This window comes from Symphalangus syndactylus, chromosome 6 (genome assembly GCF_028878055.3).
Source record: "Symphalangus syndactylus isolate Jambi chromosome 6, NHGRI_mSymSyn1-v2.1_pri, whole genome shotgun sequence".
Taxonomy (NCBI): domain Eukaryota; kingdom Metazoa; phylum Chordata; class Mammalia; order Primates; family Hylobatidae; genus Symphalangus; species Symphalangus syndactylus.
In genome coordinates this window covers 22416449-22436093 of record NC_072428.2, presented here as the reverse complement: position 1 = coordinate 22436093, position 19645 = coordinate 22416449, and the positions used below count along the sequence as shown (strand labels likewise).

The window sequence follows — 19645 nt, the reverse complement described above, 5'->3', positions numbered from 1 at the left end:
CCCCGCCATCCCAAATTATAAGTCATAATCAAATAAACAACACTGCATTTCAGTCTGTCATTTTTATTAAGCCTGCAGAGCTGTTTTTTTTTTTCTACACACGACAAATACTTTGATATAATCTAGGATAATAAAATAGTTGAACAACTTTTTTTTTAAGATATTTGTATAGAAACAATCTGTGGAACTCCTCACCTCAAAATGAAGGTGTCTAAAAACAGTGATTCATCAGCACTGCTTTAAATAATTGTTTTGGTTAAAAGGTGTGGTTTCCATTCTCAACTGAAATGTGTCTCCATGCAGTTTTCCTTGGGTCCAAAGCTTAAGGCCTTGGGAAGGGGGCCAAGAAAAAAAGAATGGCCACTCTCCTTTCTGTCCTTCCCTTGTGTGGAGGACAGTGATTGAAACAGGGGAGTTACAAAAGCCAGGAAGAAAAGAAATCAATTGCACATCTCTAGTTTGCAAGCGTCAAAGTCACAAGTCTGCACACAACAACTATCTGTAGATATGAAATTCCATCATGATAGCACAGAGCCTGCTTGCCCCTAAATGTTCCTTTCTTCTGCTAATCATGTCAGTTACTATGGATGGGCTGTGGCCGTAAGTTCTCCCTTAAGGGCTGGTCCTTCTGTCACCTTGAAGGGTCAGCCCTTGAATTATGCCACTTGGATGCTATGTCTTGGTACCCAACAAAGGTCTACCATCCCCTAAGAAATCCCTTACCCCACCCTCAAACCCCCAAAGTGCCTAAGAGTGAAGACGAAGATGCCATGGAGACGGCGTCGTCAGTGAACACCTCCCCAAAGATGCCCAGGGACTCGGGCCTATATCATGCCATTGATCTTAGTCCACTCGTAGATGTCCTGTTCGCACACTATGTCGGAGTTGATGAGGAGGTATCTGTCACCTACACAGAAATGCTTCTGACAGGCGGCGCATTTGAAACATTCCAGGTGATACACTTTGTCTTTCACCCGCATTGTCATCTCATAGGCACGAATCCGCTTGTCACAGGATGCGCAGAGACCATCTTGCCCAAAAAGCCTGGGGCAAAAGAAAGAAAAGCTAAGAAGACAGTGAAAGGGACAATCCTGGAAGACAGGGCTCGCTGATGAGCCCTAGAAAGGAGGCCGAACTTTCAGGATGTCAGGAAGCCAGGGAAGGTCAGCTCCAGAAGGAGGGCCGGCTAGTGCAGTCTTTCCCAGTAGGAAAAGGGAACTCAGATGAAACTGGCATTTGGATCTGGCATAACTCCTCCCTTTTCTGAGCCTTCTCCCTGTCTGCAGCAACTGTTCATCATTCCTCTAGGCTGCCCCCTGGCTCCTCCTCTGTGGGCAAGACTCTCAGCTGATGTGATCTATGATAAGGAGTTAGGCAAGTATTAACTGTCCCCTCCCAGGTTCAGGTGCTCGAACCCTCATTTCAGAAGAGCAGCTGGAGAGAGACCCTAGGGGCCCCTTTGAGAGGGTACTGACCAGGAATGCAATAAAATGGGCATTCTCCTGAGGCTCCCAAACTCTATCATGTCAATAGCCACTGATTCTACCCATGGGGAGAGCTGGCCTTGAATACCTCCATAAGCTGCAAAGCACATCTCCACCTGATTATTCGCTGGGGCCCCAGCTGCTGGGAGACAGGAGTTCCACAGAAAACACGCGGTGCAGCTAATCGTGCCTCTGAGACATGGAGGACAAACAGCATCTCTCCACCATGAATGGAAGATCTTAATTCATGGCCCTCGCTGCCCACTGGCGTGAATCAAAAGGGAAACTTCTTTTCTGACATTTAAATCAAGACTCTCCCAAACCTCAGTTGACCAGTCACTTATTTCCGGCAGTATTCAGCGTCAAGGTGGGAGACAGAACATGGCAGGGCTCAGTGCAGTGGTTCTCAAAGTGTTGGTCCTGGGACCAGCAGCATCAGCACTGCCTGGGAACATGTTAGAAATACAAATTCTCAGGCTGGGCGCAGTGGCTCACGCCTGTAATCCCAACACTTTGGCAGGCTGAGGCAGGCGGATCACTTGAGCTCACAAATTCGAGACCACCCTGGGCAACATGGTGAAACTGTGTCTCTATAAAAAATACAAAAATTAGCCGGGTGCGGTGGTGCATGCCTCTAGTCTCAGCTATTAATACTTGGGAGGCTGAGATGGGAGGATGGCTTTAGCCCGGGAGGTGGAGGTTGCAGTGAGCCGAGATCATGCCACTGCACTCCAGCCTGGGCCACAGAGCCAGACCCTGACTCAAAAGAAAAGCAAAAATTAAACAAACAAACAAAAAATTCTCAGCCCTCCTCCCTCCCTACCCAACTGAGACACCCTGGGGAGAAGGCCAGCAGTCTGTGTGTTAATGAACACTTCCGGGGGACTGGAGGCAGGCTGACATTTGAGAATCAACAGCAAAAGTGCAGTAACGCAAGTACCGGAAGCAGAGAAGACCCAGCTTTCAATGTCCCGGACCAGCCCTGAGTGACCCTGGAGAGACCTCTGATTCTCTGAGCCTCAGTGAAATGGCAGCTATCACAGGCCCCACCTCACTCAGCTGTTAAAACAACCAAACGAAGCATGTCAGGGCACCCATGGTCAAGGGCTAAGCCATCGCTGGTTATGTTTTAACACATCTTGGGTGTATTCCCAGCTGCGCCAGTCTTGCCGCAGGAAGTAATTTTTACTCGTGGCTGAAAACATAGCATGTTAGCAGGTGGTTTCTACATAAAACCTTTAGGACAGTTTTAGGTGAATGCTTGTTCTTATTGGAAGTTCTGGTTGATTTCAGGATATCAGAGAATCAGTGGGTACATTCTTAGAGGTTGTAGGGGACACAAGGACAGTTGACACATTTTGCAATATTTGGGCAAGATTAATGGAATTGACAAGAGGTGGTCTGTGAGTGGAGAGCTCATTGTTCGGGCCAGGGCCAGCTAATTTGTCTCTGAATCCTGCTTTCCATTTGAAGATCTCCGAGTGTTTTCAAAGCACCGCCTGGGAGCAAACTCATTACTGAGGGAGAACATTTTATCCCAACGTAGCAGATGGTGGAGCTGCAGGTAACCGCCACATTGGAGGTCACGGAGTGGAAAGACAGTTCTGGTTTTCTGACTGTTCTGTAAGTTAAGTTTGGGCCTGAGCAAGGATGAACGACTGAGAAAACAGTGTGCATGGAATGAATCCAACTGCCTGGGGTATGCGATCCTTAAGGAAGGAGGGAGCTTATTAAAGGGAAGTCAGGGGGTAAATTACAATCCACATCAGGCAGCTAATGAAGGGAAGGACAAAGGACGAATATGTGGGAGACAAGTTCAGGTCCCAGCATCACCTCTAACTTGCCAGGTGACCTGAGCAAATGCAGTCCCCTGTACAGGCTTCTGTGACTTAAGCCGTAAAGCAAAGGAACTGAAAGAGAAGGTCCCCGTAGCCCCTTCCAGCTCTGGGATTCGGAGATTCTAATATTAGTAAAAAATACGCCAGGACTTGACACCTAACTTGAGCGTTAACCTCTGGCACCAAGAATTGGTATCTTAGGCTGGATATCCCAGAAGCAGCCCCTGAGGCAAGGATTGATGTGCCAGTGATTTATGAATGAGGCATTCTCAGGAAAAACCTGGAAGGCAGCAGGGGAGGCTGGAGGGAAAGGGAGGAAGCCAAGCCAAGTTGTAACCTCAGGCAAAGTCCCTCAGAGGGGAGGGACCCTGGAATATAAGTTATGCCTGGCTCCAGGCAAGGCTGCGGGGCTTGGTACTCCCACCGTGTCTGTCACTGGTTAAGGTCTATTGGGGGTCTAGCGGGGGCAGGCATACTTCTGGCTCTAACAGATTCAGGTGCTGGCTGTTAAAAGCAAAACTACTGCCATCACCACCATCCCACCACTCCCAGCACACAAGAATTAGTGAAAAGGGATCCAAGGAGATCTGGCTCAGCACAGACACGAACAGCTGCTCTCGGGTTCCCGACCATACAACACAGCAGCAGAGCTGAGGTTCTGCATGGGGGTCTCATGAATATTTGAAGCTAAATGTCGGAAAAGAACTGTAACAGGCAACTCAGCCACTGGAAATCCTCACGGGGACAAGTTATCCTAGGGGTGAAGCAGAACTCAACCCCATTAGAGGGCCCGTTCAGTCACTCCTCCAACTTGCCTTGTTAAAAGATCCTGCCAGATACACTAAGAATGCCAGTCAACAAGATCTTGGCTAAAGAACCATCCCTGATGCAAAAGACAATTGTTCCCCTCTGTCAAGAGATGTCCCATCTTAAGCTCTCTGCTGCCCATTTTAATAACAATAATATAAATATTAAAGAATGGCTGGAAATGCCTGCACTAACGCAGAGTTAATTAACATGTTGCCTAGGAATGTGGTAGGGAGAAAAATTATGTCACCAAGACACAAGTTAATTAACATTGGGTTCTCCCAGACTGGTTTTTTTTCCTCTCCTTTTTGAAAATGGAAAGGATTAACAAGCCCAGGCAGCACTGGTTTTATTCCTGAATGTTATATAAAACGGTAGAGACAGGGAGAAGCCGGGGCTCTTCTGACCTTACTCTATCTGCACTTCAGTTAATAAGATTCAAATGATTTGACAGGGATGGAGTCAAGTGTCCGATGGGAATCATTTACCCGTCTGCCTTCTCACTGACTTGGCAAACTGGGAGTGAGCAAAACCAGGTCTGTATTTATCCCAATTCTATTTTTTGTGACTTAAAAAAAAAGAAAACTGACCAAAATTATAAGCATGATCATTGCAAAACCCTACTTATTTTCTCGGAACCACCATATCTGCAAGGACTGCAAGGACGTTATCTGGGAATTCAAGAAGGACAAAAAGCTTCTATCAGTCTTCAGGTAAAGCTTCCTTTACTGTGAAACTGCCTGCAGTTTTTTTGGTTTTGTTTTGTTTCTATAATGTAAAATGCTCTGAGGGCAGGTTTGGGAGGAAAAGCTGGCCCAGCAGCCAAGGGTGCTGAGGTCTCAACAAGCTTCCATGGGTTGGACGGTCCTGGTGTATCAGGGAAGCATGCTTCACAGACCCTCTGCTCCGGGAAGATGGAGAAATACTGACAGCTACACAGTTGAGCAGATCTGACAGTAGAGGGCACAGAGACAGCTACCTCCACAGCAGCTCATCGGAAACTTGAAACACTAGTACATTCTAGGCAAAGGCATTTACACAGTGCTGGAAAATTCGGATGGCCAATGGGATGGCCCAGAGCATGGGAGATGTCCTCAGCTCCTGTCTTACTTGGCGTTGTCAAGTTCCTATTTTACTCTTCCATTCTTCCATCGCTTTGCTCATTAGATTGGAAAATAATGATTACATAAGAGCAGCTAACATCTATTTGATCCATACCAAGCCAAGTAGTTTATCTGCATTATTCCATCAAATCCTCCCCACATCCTTAGAGGTAGGTGCTATTATCATCCCCATTTTACAGATGAGGAAATCGAGGCTTAGGAAGGTTAAGTAACTTGCCCAAGGCCACCAAGCTGGGAAGCAATGGTATTGGGACTCAAACCTCCAACTGCCTGCAGGGCCTTTGCCTTTCTGTTCTTCGAAGACTGCCTTCCTGCTATGAGTCAATGCTTGGAGCTCCATATGCTATTTTTAAATTTCTCATCATATAATATTGGAGTCATACAAAAGAATATTTAATGTTCCGAAGCATTCAAATGAGGTCCTCAGAGCCCACCTCTAAACTTATAAACAGAAACACTCCCAGTCCCTCTGATCCTCTGTGCGTACTCCTCCTCAACCCCATCCCCTAGCTTCTCCCGCTCCCCAAGGGAACCACTTTTCTGAATTTTGGGTGTACAATTCTCTTGCCTTTAAAGACATTAGTATTTTACCACATAGGAACGTAACCCTGAGAACATGCTTCTCAAACAGGAAGAAATGCCCTCTGCTTCTCAGCATGGGAGCTGAGACTCAGCCACTGCAGCCTGACCTCTTTCTATAGGTAGTGTCCGAGCCTGGAGCAGGGTCAGGGGCAACACACACAGACTGCAGATGTCCATGGACCACCCAGCCTCCCTTCCGAGGGCCCCAGTGGAGTGCCGGGGAGGGTACCTGAGATAGTCTCTCCGGCAAAGCTTCCGGCCCAGTTTGTAGTAGAGGCGTCGCCCCACCTCGCCCAGCCGGCAGCCACAGAGATCGCAGCTCAGGCAGTCCTCGTGCCAGTACTGGTCGATGGCCTTCAGGAAGTAGCGGTCCCCGATGTTCTGCTGGCAGCCGCCGCATGTCAGCAGGGACGGGGGGATCTGCAGCACCTCGTCCACTGGTTCCCTGGAGAGAAGGCCAAGCATCAGGGACAGCCTCACCAGAGTGAGACCAGCACCGAGGGTCCGAGATCGTTTTGGGCCAGAGAAGGCATCTCACCTGACTGCCTTTCAGTGACCTAAGGGAGAAGGGACACGACAACACATCCCTTGGCCAGATTGCAGAGTCCCAACCAACCTTGGGTTAAGATGGGAAAGAGCCAGACCTTACTCCCTAGATCTCTAAGAAGTAAACACAGGGCACCAAGAGGCATCAAAGGCAACTGCAGGTGGCACTGTGCCCGTGCCCGTGCCCAGCACTACCTGGGCACCTCTGGTCTTCTGCTTTTTCCCACTCTCCCCGCTGACTCTCCCTCTCTATCTTCACAGATCTCCCTCATTTTCCTCCTCCTATACCCTGGACCCAAGGGCACTGCCTAACCTCAGAGGAGACACTCTGGACTAAAAGAGTCGCTCACCGCCAGGGCAGCAGATGACCCAGAGTGCTAAGAATCTGCAAATCCCCAGTGCCATTCTCCCGCCAGCCCTTCCCAACTGCACAAAAGCAGAGGTGAGGAAGAAAGAAGAATGAAACCAAAAATTATTTTAGGTTGCTTTCTCTTTCCAAAATAAAAATTCCATCAGGATATAACAGGAATTCTCCTAATTTTCCTTTTTTACAGAAATTCCATTTTCCATTCTTCCTACTGAAGGAATACTTGGAGGAAAATCCCGTATCGTAAGGCCATTGTTGCACTTGTGAAGGACATCAAATAGGCCTTTCTTTCCTTACCTGAACATTTTTATAAGAGTAAAACTGATTTGGATAAAGTTGATTCGAGGAAGAAAATGAAGTGGGGGCAATGATTATTTCAAAGAGAGTGGAAGACAATTAAACAGACACTGACATCTCAATCCAGCAATTGTTAATAGGCTGTGACACGTGTTCCTTTGTTAATACGCCATGCATAGCATCTCCTGTTCACTTTGCTTCCCTGGAATCTGAATACATTTTTACATTTAAAAATAAATAACTTTGCTAAAAGAAAATAAAGGAGTGGAAGGACTTATTCTAGTGTCCCCCAAATGGGACACAGCAAACGCTTAATACTTGCTGATTTATAATAATTAGCAAGTGTTCTCTGGAACCTTGAACACAAATCTATTTCTTAAAAATCGACTACGTTTCAAAAAACAGACCTTCTTCCAACTGTAAAATTCCCAAAGGGAGGCCGGGCGCAGTGGCTTATGCCTGTAATCCCAGCACTTTGGGAGGCCGAGGTGGGTGGATCACGAGGTCAGGAGATCGAGACCATCCTGGCTAACACAGTGAAACCCCGTCTCTACTAAAAATACAAAAAATTAGCCAGGCGAGGTGGCGGGTGCCTGTAGTCCCAGCTACTCGGGAGGCTGAGGCAGGAGAATGGCGTGAACCCCGGGGGGCGGAGTCTGCAGTGAGCCAAGATCGCGCCATTGCACTCCAGCCTGGGCGACAGCAAGACTCTGTCTCAAAAAAAAAAAAAAAAAAAAATTCCCAAAGGGAGCTTCCTCCTGGGTACCCTGCAGGTATAAATCCATGTCTCCTCTTTCTAACTGGTACTAACTTACCAGGTGACCTTGTGTCCTAATTGGTCTGTGCCCATAAAGCCCAGCAGCCATTATACTTGGGGACAGGAGGCTAGGTGGCTCAATGTCTATAACACTCTGACAACTTCAGGTGATCCTGTCACGTGAAGTATTTAGTGTTCCTTATGAATATTTAGGAGTGCGTGATCCTGTCACGTGAAGTATTTAGTGTTCCTTATGAATATTTAGGAGTGCTAAAGCCATGCCCACACTTTCTAGATGCAGTGTAACAGCACTTCATGAGATTATCATCTTTGGAACAAGAAAATGGGAAGGTCAAGTTAGTTTATCTGGGAAAAAAAAATGGCCAGGTACAGTGGCTCACACTTGTAATCCCAGCACTTTGGGAGGCCAAGGCAGGAGGATCACTTGAGCCCATGAGTTTGAGGCCAGCCTGGGCAACATGGCAAAATCCTGTCTCTACAAAAAATATAAAAAATTGCCCAGGCTGCAGCACACCAACATGGCACATGGATACACATGTAACAAACCTGCACATTGTGCACATGTACCCTAAAACTTAAAGTATAATTTTAAAAAATCATCACCATTATCATATTCTAGAATGTTTTCATCACTCCTAAGAGAAATCTGGCTCATTAAGCTACTATTCCCCATTCCCCCTTCCTGCAGCCCCTGGCAAGCACTAATATTTCTGTATCTATGGATTTGTCTATTCTGGACATTTCATATAAATGAAATCATACAAAAAAAAAATTGCCCAGGCCTGGTGGCATGAGCCAGTAGTCCCAGCTACCCAGGAGGCTGAGATGGGAGGATCATCTGAGCCCAGGAAGTTGAGGCTGCAGTGAGCACTGCACTCTAGCCTAGACAACACGGTGAGACCCTAGCTCAAAAAAATTCAAAACTATAGTTTTTTGTTTGTTTGTTTTGAGATACGGTTTCACTCTTATTGCCCAGGCTGGAGTGCAATGGCACAATCTTGGCTCACTGCAACCTCCACCTCCTGGGTTCAATGATTCTCCTGCTTCAGCCTCCCGAATAGCTGGGATTACAGGTGCCCACCACCAGGCCCAGCTAATTCTTTTTTATTTTTAGTAGAGACGAGGTTTCATTCACTGAAGCCTTGCTTTCTTTCCTTTGTTTCTACAGATCGTATATAAGGACTGCCATTTCCCCTTCTAATAACTAATACCCTAGCTTTTTCATGTGCATCAACTCAGAATTGCATCTCTTTTCTTTCCACAGCCCATGGTCTTACTCGGGGTTTTCAAAACCACTCATGGAACCTCGATGCACATTGGATGTCCCGATGTTGATGCTGCCAAAGGACTGTGAAAGAAGAGAATTTGCCCTTAGCTGGTGCAAAACTGCCTGGAATTCAAATGAACGGCTCTTGTTACTCACAGGGGAGGCAGTGGGAGCCACCAGTGGCATAGCAAGGGAATCTCTGTGTTCATGAATTCTGGCTGGCTTTCTGTCCAAATGTTTCATTTGCATATAGCTAGGCAAGTCTCCATCTGTAATTTGGAGATGCTGACTGTAATGACCCAAGTTGGATTTGAGGAAGTACACAACGAAGCATCTAGTAGGATACTGGAAAACAGGAGGAATGTAAAGTAAAAGAGTTACGGTGATGGCCTGAGATGAGATGGAGAAGTAAAGTATAAGATATTGGCTCTTTCTATACTTAATTAATGATAATATCACATTATACTTAGTGGACAATCCAAGACAATGACTGAATTAGATTGATTCACCCTCAAATTAATATTTTATATTCTCCCAGACCCTTATCTTGAATATTATACCTGAGTATCATTTCAGCCTGGATTTCTGGGATAATCATAACAATTTCTAAGGGCGTGGGGAGAATGTGCTGCAGCAATTTCTCAACTGGCTTGTCCCTCTTTGATCAGAACCTGTCTTCGTTGGGCAAATAGTGAAGTGAAGGAAGGAGCTGGTGAGCCTCCAGCAGTAGGTATCTGCTGTATTAGGAAGTTAGGATGTTTCAGTTTCTAACCTCAGTGAAAAAGCACAAACTCTGAAAGAAGCAAACTTCCCTCAGGGAAATGAAAGCTTCAGATTTATCTTCTATTGAAAGGATTAGTGACTAAATTCTGCTGATCAAAAAGGCATGAGGCACCAATTCATCCAATTCACTCCCTTATTGTGTTACCATGATCTTGCCCAGGCTCTGAAACTCAGAGCCCAGTTGTAAGTTTATTTTTAAAAAGTGATCAAACCACCCTTTAAACCCATTGTTTGCATAAACATACTTTTAAAAAGGAATGTTATTTTTCTCCTGAGAATTTGTTGAAGGAAGTGGGGGGTTTTGCTACAACAAACCTAGCTCATTACAGAACTGGTGTCTTAACCTTCAAGACTGAATAGTGATGTTTATATTCTCATTGGATGGTGGTACTTCCTGTGTTTTATGAGAACATGCTGAGCTTTTATGCTGGTAACTGAGGGTAAAACCCAGGTAAATAAACACCATAGAAAGCCGAAATTGAAGGGTGTATGTGTGTGTGTGTGTGTGTGCGGTATTTCAAGCAGGAAAGCACAATTCTTTTAAAGCAGGAAAAGAAAAAACAAATGTCTCTTAAAAGCACAAATGGACAAGTCATTAACCAGCTCCTTTGGTCTTGTGTAACAAATCCCTTCAAAGGATTAGAGGGGGACTTCAAAGGAATAAAAATTCTCAAAACCAGACAGCTAATGACTCTTAAAAGGGCATTTGCGTTGACAGGAAAATGATATCTTAAACACCCCTTACTCCCCATGTTAACACTAAAGAATGGGTGAGGGATAGAAAAACATTCCAAACCAGTACGAGGCTCAGAAAACAGATGTGGCCAATGCTCATTAGAGCTCTGGTTCCCTGACCCCAAACCCTTTTGAGACTCTGCTAAAAACTACAAGACTCTACTCCCCAGAATAATTCACCTATACACAAAATGGTGCATTAACTTTCGAGGTTCACAGGCCCCCATCGGTGGACCCCGAGGAGGGGTACACATACTCAGATTTACTCCGGATTTCGCTGCTCTAGAAATCCCTGGAGGCCCAGAGCCAGCTCCGAGGTGGACGGTCGGACCCCTCACCCGCCCGTTACCCGCGAGGCTGGCAGCGGCTCCACCTGCGGACCTGGAAGGCGGCCGTTGGGGACCCCGGAGGCAGCCACTTGGAATGTTCCCCTTTCCAAGACCAAATAGACAAAGAGAAAAGGCCGAGAAGGAGAGGGGAGAAGGGAGCAGAGTCAAGCCCGGAACGCTCTCCGGACTGCACCTGCGCGCCTCCAGGCTCCCCTTGTGCCTGCTCCCGTGCAAACTTTCTGGCCCGTGGTGGCTTTGGGGAGCGTCCTAGTAGCCTAGAGTGGCCCGCAGAGGCGCCGGGCCGACCCCTCTCCCTGCCGCCCGCCGCCCAGTCCCTCTCCCAGCGCCCCCGGAGTCACCCGGGAGGAAGGGGTAGCCCAGCGCTCGGCACAGGGGGCCAAGGGCACGCCGCGAGCGCGCACCTGGAGCCCCCTCGCGGGCCGCCCGGGTCCCCCCGCCGCTCCGGGACGCGAGGCCGTGGACACCGGGGGTGGCAGGGGCAGGGGCGCCGCACTTACTCTGAAGGGTCCAGGCTCTTCCTTTCGATGGCCGAGGACATTGGGGAGGGAGGCGGGGTGCCGGGCGGCGGGGGCGCTCCCTTTGTGGCGCGGGGCTGGCCGGCTGCCGGGGTTCGGACCCCCTCGGGTGCTCGGGCGCCGCCGCCGCCGCCGCTCCTGCGCCTCCGCTTGCTCCGGCGCTCCGGCGGCGAGCTCGCCCCTCCGCGTTCAAGGACAGTCACCGCGCTCCCTTCAAACGCCAAAGAGAGAGAGCGAATCACCGGGCTGCGGGCGCGCCGCGGCCGAGGCGGGGGCCGGGGCGCGCAGCCTGGCCCCGGGCGGCTGCAGCTGCTGCTGCTGCTCAGGACTTAACCTTCCATCCCGGTCCCGCCGCCGCCGCCGCCGCCGCCCGGTCCCTCTCGCGCGCTGTCGCCGGCTCCGCGCCGCCCGTGGGGATGGTGCGCGCCCACCCGGCCGCTCTGAGCCCCTCGCACCTTCGGCCCGGGTCGCGGCGCGCTGCTCGCCGCCGAGGGCAGAGAGGGGGCGGCGGCCTGGGGGCGGGGAGGGGACCGTGCGTCTCTCCCCGGGCTTCCTTCTCTCTCGGGAAGGTCTATTTTCGCTCAGCTTCCCTCTGTCTCTGGTTTCATTTCCTTTTTCCTGATCACGATTCAAATACAATAGAAGGAAATCACATTTAAAGAGACAGCTGCCCGGTCCCCCCACCTCCCCTTTTTTCTTCCTTTTTTTTTTTTTAAACGGGGCTCCAGGGGATTAGCAATACAAACAGCAGCATCAGGAGTGACTTGGCTTCTTAAAGGGGCCAGTGTCGGGGACGGGGAGAGCCGCTCAGCGGACACCTCTCCTTGGAGAGGAGGCTGGGCAACCACTAAATCATTCTTCAGGGCTTCCCCTCTTCCTCCTTTCCCTTTTGGTTTAACTGAGGCAGAAAGTAACCCACGAACAGCTCCAGCTCGAGCAAGCAAGAAAAGACAAGAATGTGAAATAAGCACCTACGGAAATGCAAGTGTTCCCGGTGGATTTTGCGCCCGTCCCAGGTTCGAGGTCCCAGGTCCACGGACGCCGTGCACCGGGATGCCCTGGACAGCGCGGCTCTGCGGGCTACGGGCTCCAGGCTGCGGCCGCTCTCTGCAGAGGCGATGGTGGTGCGCGAGCCGCGACTGCACGGGCTGGGGACGCCTAGAGCAGAGCCAGGGCAGCTAATCCCAGAGGGAGGGTGGCTGGGAGGGACCACGCGGGGCCGGGGCTCCTCTCAGTCGGCTGGTGGCGGAATCCCCCTCCCTCTGCACCTTTCAGAAAGCGGACTCCTGCGGTTAAACTGCCCCCCATGTAAAGTGCCAGTAGTACCCCGACCAGAGAAAGTGCTTTTTCAATGGTCAAGAACAGGATCAGAGAGATTATTTTGCCCTGGGTCAGGCACAGAGAAAGAAAGCGGACTTGATTTGGGGGTTCAGGCTTCCCCCTCTCAGCCTCCTTCTAGAAAGAGGCAAGAACGCAGAGGGGAAGGGGGGGAGGCTAGTAGTCTGCCCTTCCATGGAGAAAAACTTTGGCTCTCCTGGGCCTCGGAGTTCCTTGAAAATATCTGCGTTCAGAAACTGAAAGGCCTATTTGTGCGTGATGCCAGTCATTAAGGCTTGCAAAGAGGGAACGTACTTTCAGGATCCATGGTTTTATATGATCAGTCCGGATCATAGGCATACATTTTTGTTCCCATTTTAAGTATAACCAGAGTTTACTACTGCCTGCATGCTCTTGTCATTTTCTGGTCCCTGTGTCCCAAGGCTTGGGTCCCTAATGGGCATAATCAAAAGCTGTGTGTGTGTGTGTGTGTGTGTGTGTGTGTGTGTGTGTGTGTATGTGTCTCAAAGGAAGCCTTAAGAGCAAATTTTTGTCCTAGTGGAGACTTCAGTATACAAAAAGACTTTTTCGGCTGTGCTCGGTGGCTCATGCTTGTGATCCCAGCACTTTGGGAGGCCCAGGCTAGCCTGAGCAACACAGTGAGACCCCGTTTCTACAAAAAATAAAAAATAAAAATAATTAGCTGGGCGTGGTGGTGCTTGCCTGAAATCCTAGCTACTCGGGAGGCGGAGGTGGGAGGATTGCTTGAGCCCAGGAGGTTGAGGCTGCAGTGAGCCATGATCGCACCATTGCCCTCCAGTCTGGGGAACAGAGTGAGACCCTGTCTCAAAAAAAAAAAAAAAAAAAAAGTTTTTTTTTTTTCCGATAGACCCTTGTTTTTAATTTAAAAAAGAAAATACTTAGAATTTTAGGCAAGCCTAAACTATGCGATAAATATGTAACCTACCACACTACTTTCATTTCTAACAGAAATGAAAATAAATATATAGGTTGTGATGAACAGTTTACCTACTTATAACCAGTGAATGTGGTGGTTAAACGCTGGAATTTTGGAACCCAACTGCCTGGGTTTGATTTAGACTCTTACTTATCAGTTAGCATGGCCTAGGAAAATTATTTCATCTGAGGAGGCAGTATGTGGTAGTAGCTCTGGAGTCAGACAACCTGGATTCTAACCCATCCTTGACCACGTGTGTGAACCTGGGCTCACAGCAGGAATTTAAACTCCCAGTATCCCGGTGGGGCTCGGTGGCTCACACCTGTAATCCCAGCACTTTGAGAGGCCGAGGCGGGCGGATCACTTGAGGTCAGGAGTTCGTGACCAGCCTGCCCAACATGGTGAAACCCTATCTCTACTAAAAATACAAAAATTAGCCGGGTGTGGTGGCACATGCCTGTAACCCCAGCTACTTGGGAGGCTGAGGCAGGAGAATCACTTGAACCCGGGAGGCAGAGGTTGCAGTGAGCCGAGATCGCGCCATTGCACTCCAGCCTGGGTGACAGAGTGAGACTCTGTCTCAAAATAAATAAATAAATAAACAAACAAACAAATAAAATAAACTCTCAGTTTCCTCATCTGTAAAATGGAGACAACAGAACCTATTGCCTAAGTTATCGTGGGGATTATATGAGTTAGAGCACAAAAGGGTGGCACATAGATTTGTAATGGCATGGGGGTAATAACAGATATGAGGTTGCTTGCATGAAAAGCAACTGGTATATAGTAAGCACTCATAAATGGCAGCTGCTATGTTATAGCAAAGGGCATCATTAAGATAATTTTAAAAGAGCTTGAAATTAAATTTAAAGGTGAAATGGGGGTTTAAAATAAGAATTGCCCACCCAAATTTGGAAACTATTTCCTGTTTTTTAAAAGCAGGAAACAGGATCCCTTCACCTCACCCCCTTCTTCTCCTAAATAAAACATGTAAGTGTTTTCCATTTTAACATTAATTATCGTGGTGACTAAATGACCTGTTTGCATCTGCTTGGGTGTTGTTTGTTTGTTTTTTGAGATGGAGTCTTGCTCTGATACCCAGGCTGGAGTGCAATGGTGTGATCTCAGCTCACTGCAACCTCCGCCTCCCCGGTTCAAGCGATTTTCCCTACCTCAGCCTCCTGAGTAGCTGGGATTACAGGCGCTCGCCACCACGCACAGCCAATTTTTTGTATTTTTAGTAGAGATGGGATTTTGCCATGTTGGCCAGGCTGATCTCAAACTCCTGACCTCAGGTGATCCACCTGCCTCGGCCTCCCAAAGTGCTGGGGATTACAGGCATGAGCCACCGTGCCTGGCCACATCTGCTTGTTTTTTATTTAATCTGATAAGTTATTACTTTCCTTGTCATAGTTTTGCATGGGGCTCAAGTCAGTTGTTAAAATAAATATATCCTTGGGTTCCAAGAGGTAACCTCAGAACAGCCAAATTCAGGGCATAAAGTTTCTTTTTAATAATATGCTTCTACTTTGAACTGAGTGTGTAAAGAAAAAGAGATTACTGCATATGACTTTGGGTCAGTTTCTTATCTTTCACAACTCTTTGGGGAGAACTTCCTTAGAGAAGGTGAATATTTGAAATGGTATCTTAAGATTTCAATTTCACACATAGTGGTTGTAAGAAATAACTGCCTACCGGTGGGATTTCATTCCTATTCAATGGGCAATTAAATCGCTCAAATTTAAGTTTAACATTTAGAATCAAGTCTCAAAATGTGTTTTTATTATGAATAATTTTAAAGCAATCATGACCTTATTGTATCCTCCCATAACAACTAGTACATGCCTTATGCAGAAGAGAGACTCAGGAACTATGAGGTGACTGGGACATGTAAAACGGTTCTTTAAAAGTTGAGGAAATCTCTGTTTGATCCCTGCCAGTGGGACTGAAATTTCATTCCTTTTCCCTTTCCCCCAATTCCTTGCAAATCTTACATATCCTAAAGTCCAAAAAATGTTCAAGTTTTCCTTCCTGAATAAGAATGCTAGAAGAAGAATGAATCAATCTACATGATGGCTCTGACCCCAGATGGATCATTTTTTTTTCCTGTGAGCATTTTCTATTCTTTTTGCTTATTACATTTACTATTGTTTTCTAAGGGAAGAGCAGTTTCAAGTGACTAAGTTTCCTTTGCTAAAATGGACTTCTGATAGAAATGAAAATGCAAATATAATTGAGAAGATCCCAACATTATGATAATTTACCTCTCTTTTTTTTTCAACTATTAGAAGCCAAGTTGCAACATATGCTTTGTCACTTATGACGTTCATATACAAAAATATGACATTTTGTTTCTAAATATGGCATTCAGGAACAAAAATAAAGATCTGTCTTAATAGGGTTTCGGCTCCCATGGAGAATTTTTTAAACTATTCGGTTGTCACAGGCGTCTTGTGCTCAGACTCATTTCAGAACATTTCAGGGCCAGCTGATAGATAAGTTTTCACAGATGTTAGGCCTATTAGTAACCTTAGTGATAAACAAATTCGGTTTTCTATATAGTAAAGAGCCCAAAATACATCTTTTAAAAAATCCATTTCAACTGAGCCTTAGGATGAGCATAGAAGCTCAGGTGTTTGCTAGCTGTGTGATCTGGGGGAATTTACTTCACCTGTCTGAACCTCAGTTTCTGTACCTATCAAATGGAGGATGGAGGCAATCATAAGGTCACCAGGACCAGAACTAGGATGAGGCCACTGGGGTGCCTGCTTGCCTCACAGGAGTTGTGAGAGGAGTCAATAGGATATGTATAAAAATGCTTTGCACAGTGATGCTGCACAGTAAATGGTCAGAAATGATAGCTGTTGGTATTACCCCATCTTTCAGAAGTGATCACCACTGTATCAGGAAGCAACAGTCTCCCAGCCAATCAGGTCATCCACCAAAGAATGCTGAGACTGAGGTGCTGTAGAAAGAGCTGAAGTTCACCTAAGACCTCGGCAAGCCTCAGGCCAGAAATGCAGGGCTGTGCCCATTTTGGGGCCTGGGTAGGCTGCTGACAGCTGCATTGCTTCTCTGCTACACTAACTGCTTCAGCCACATCCCTGATTTCTTCATGTGATTTTCCCCCTTCCAACAACTTTCAAACCACCATTTATAATTTAAAAAAGAAGCCAAACAAAGCACTGAAGGAGCCGCCCCCAAATGTCACCATTCCTCAGTGAGTTCTTAGCAGTGTTAAGCTCATAGTGTGTCCTAGTGGAAGGGGCCTGAGAAGTGGGATTTTCTAGCTTGCTCCTTGGAGCAGTAGGAGTTTGAAAGCGCCTCCCTAGTGGGCATCACCCACCCCTGCTCCCACTGCAGCAGTTCTGCATTCATTGACCTTGGGCATGTAGCCCAACCTCTCTGCATTTCAGCTTCCACATCTGTAAAGTGGGAGTATTCAGAGTACCTACTCATGGAGCTGTTCTAAGGATTCTGTGAAATGAAGCAGATCAGGTGCTTGGAGAGGAAAGTGGCACACAGTCAGCTTCTATGGAAAATTTTGCTTATGAAAAGAGATTCTAACTTTAAAATGTTTGGGCGGCTGGGCGCGGTGGCTCACGCCTATAATCCTGACACTTTCGGAGGCTGAGGCGGGTGGATCGCCTGAGGTCAGGAGTTCGAGACCAGCCCGGCCAACATGATGAAACCCTATCTCTACTAAAAATACAAAAACTAGCCAGGTGAGGTGGCCGGCGCCTGTAATCCCAGCTACTTGGGAGGCTGAGGCAAGAGAATCGCTTGAACCTGGGAGGCGGAGGTTGCAGTGAACTGAGATCACGCCATTGCACTCAAGCCTGGGCGACAAGAGCGAAACTCCTCAAAAAAAAAAAAAAAAAAATTTGAGCACCCATTGATAATTCAGACCCTTTGATGGACAAAGCAAATGAGACATACAGGGTCAACAGCTCCTTCTTCCGCCTCAGGCCATTGTCAAACCTTCCCCCACCTTCTCTTTTGGGTACCAAAACCTGGGCTTTATTTGCTGCTTCAAGTTCAAGGTGGGAGTCAGAGCCAGGTAAGCTGACTCACTGAGCTGTCTTTGTGCTCTTTGTTTATGCAGTCTGTCTCCTCTCTGTAGAGCTATGCAGAGGTGCCACACCTGAGTGACACACCACAGTGCCTGGGACCCCGGCACAGCATATTTGAGATCCAAACTCACTGTGGCCTGGAAGGCCCTATTATCTGACCTCTACTGCCCCACTGTCCTTTTCTCCAGCATGCCGCTTCACTCTGTCTGCTTGAACCACACTGGCCTTCTTTCTGGTTCTTAAAACAAACCAAGCTGACTCCTACTGGAAGGCTTTTGCACTTGCCCTTTTCTCTGCTTGCAATGCTCTTCCCCTGGATCCCCCATGGCTCCCATGTACTCCATTCAGGTCTCTGTTTGAATATTTCATCCTCAGAGGGCTTTATAAAATCCTGCTTCTCCTCACTCTCCATCCCCATTATCCTGCTTTTTCTTCCTAGCATCATCACTATTTGCTCTTTACTACAGATGTATGTGCAGGGTTTTGGTGTGTGTTTTGTTTTGGCCTTTCCTCCCAGCTAGAATGTAAACTCTGTGAGGGTAGAAACTCTTTCTGACTTGTTCCCAGTTGTGTCTTCAGCACCTAGAACCTGCCTAATGTGTGGCTGGCCCTCAATAAATATTCATTAAAAGAATGACTGTACAAATGGCAGCACCATTCCCCTTGGCCAAAGCATGCCTGCATGATGCCCTGGGTGAAAGTGTAGAAGGAACTTCAAGATCCTTTGTTTTTCTTGAGCATCATTACTGGGAGAAGAATAATGGCCCAGATACCATTTATATTTGGGACCAAGAGTTTGGTTTGGGAAAGAGATCAGGCTCTTGGCTCCCAGGAACAGAGAAACAGGTGGTGTCTGGAATCAACAAGGCCACTCTTTGAAGCCTGACTCTCCACTGCAGAACCTCTACCCTCTACAAGGACTAAAGTGTAGAATGCAGTCAATCAATTGAGTAAAAGCAAAGGCTTTGGAGAGAGAAAGGCTTGTGTTTGAGTCTTGGCTCCTTTAAGTACATGGTTTTAGGCAAATTATTTAACAGCCCTGAACCTCAGTTTCATCATGTGCAAAACAGGGATAATAATATCTTCATTACAGGGTTGTAGGAATAAAATGAAATCATGCATGCCAAATGCTGAGCCCAGTGATCAACATGGAATAAATGCTCAACGGATGGCAGCTATTATTAGAATTAACTAAGCAAAGAGAACCTCAGAGGACCATAGTCAACCAGGGCAGGGCTTTCTTGGCTGGACATAGATGGATAAGTGGAGTTCTGCCCTACAAGGGCTTAGTTCAAGTAAGGTGGGGTCAACATTCTTGCCTGGGGAACACAGTGTCTTGTCTTACCTCTCCTGGTATGGTGGCCTCCACGGGACAGGTGAGTTAGGTTCACAGAGGCCTGGCCCAGGCTCACATTCAGGAAGGCAACATAAAGAAGGTGCCAGAAGCCATTCCTGGCCATTGGCTCTTCAGAGTCACGTGTCTCTGATCTAAGACATTGCACCCCAGACAGGCTTTCTATTGGAGGAAGTGGGGAGGATGGGGACAGGCCGCTGCTGGGGAAGCTATGTTTTCTGGCATTTGGGCCATCAAAGGGCACTGAGCCTGGCAGGGGAAGGTAATTCTGACCTTTCTGATGGCACTTGCCCCTACAAACTGTCTCCAGATTCTTTTTTTTTTTTTTGAGACAGTGTCTCGCTCTGTTACCCAGGCTGGAGTGCAGTGGCGTGATCTCGGCTCACTGCAACCTCTGCCTCCCAGTTTCAAGTGATTCTCCTGTCTCAGCCTCCTGAGTAGCTGGGACTATAGGTGCACACTATCATGCC

At 47.5% G+C, this 19645-nt stretch overlaps 1 protein-coding gene across 9 annotated transcripts in view; it reads right to left on the bottom strand.

The window, feature by feature from the left end:
* The window catches only part of LMO2 (LIM domain only 2), a 61690-nt gene that overhangs the window by 25904 nt on the left and 16141 nt on the right, over positions 1-19645 (bottom strand). For 3 of the 9 annotated variants that reach the window (XM_063641029.1, XM_063641033.1, XM_063641032.1), the window contains 3 exons: positions 11456-11684; positions 6065-6280; positions 48-1044 (listed from right to left, as the gene is read on the bottom strand). In XM_063641029.1, the coding sequence (XP_063497099.1) occupies positions 825-1044; positions 6065-6280; positions 11456-11684 (665 nt within the window). In that variant the 3' untranslated portion in view covers positions 48-824. Of the gene's footprint in view, positions 1-47; positions 1045-6064; positions 6281-9246; positions 9436-11455; positions 11685-11807; positions 12092-12444; positions 13430-19645 lie in introns of those variants that run through there. The other 6 variants (XM_063641031.1, XM_063641030.1, XM_055281962.2 and 3 more) reach the window with 6 other exon arrangements.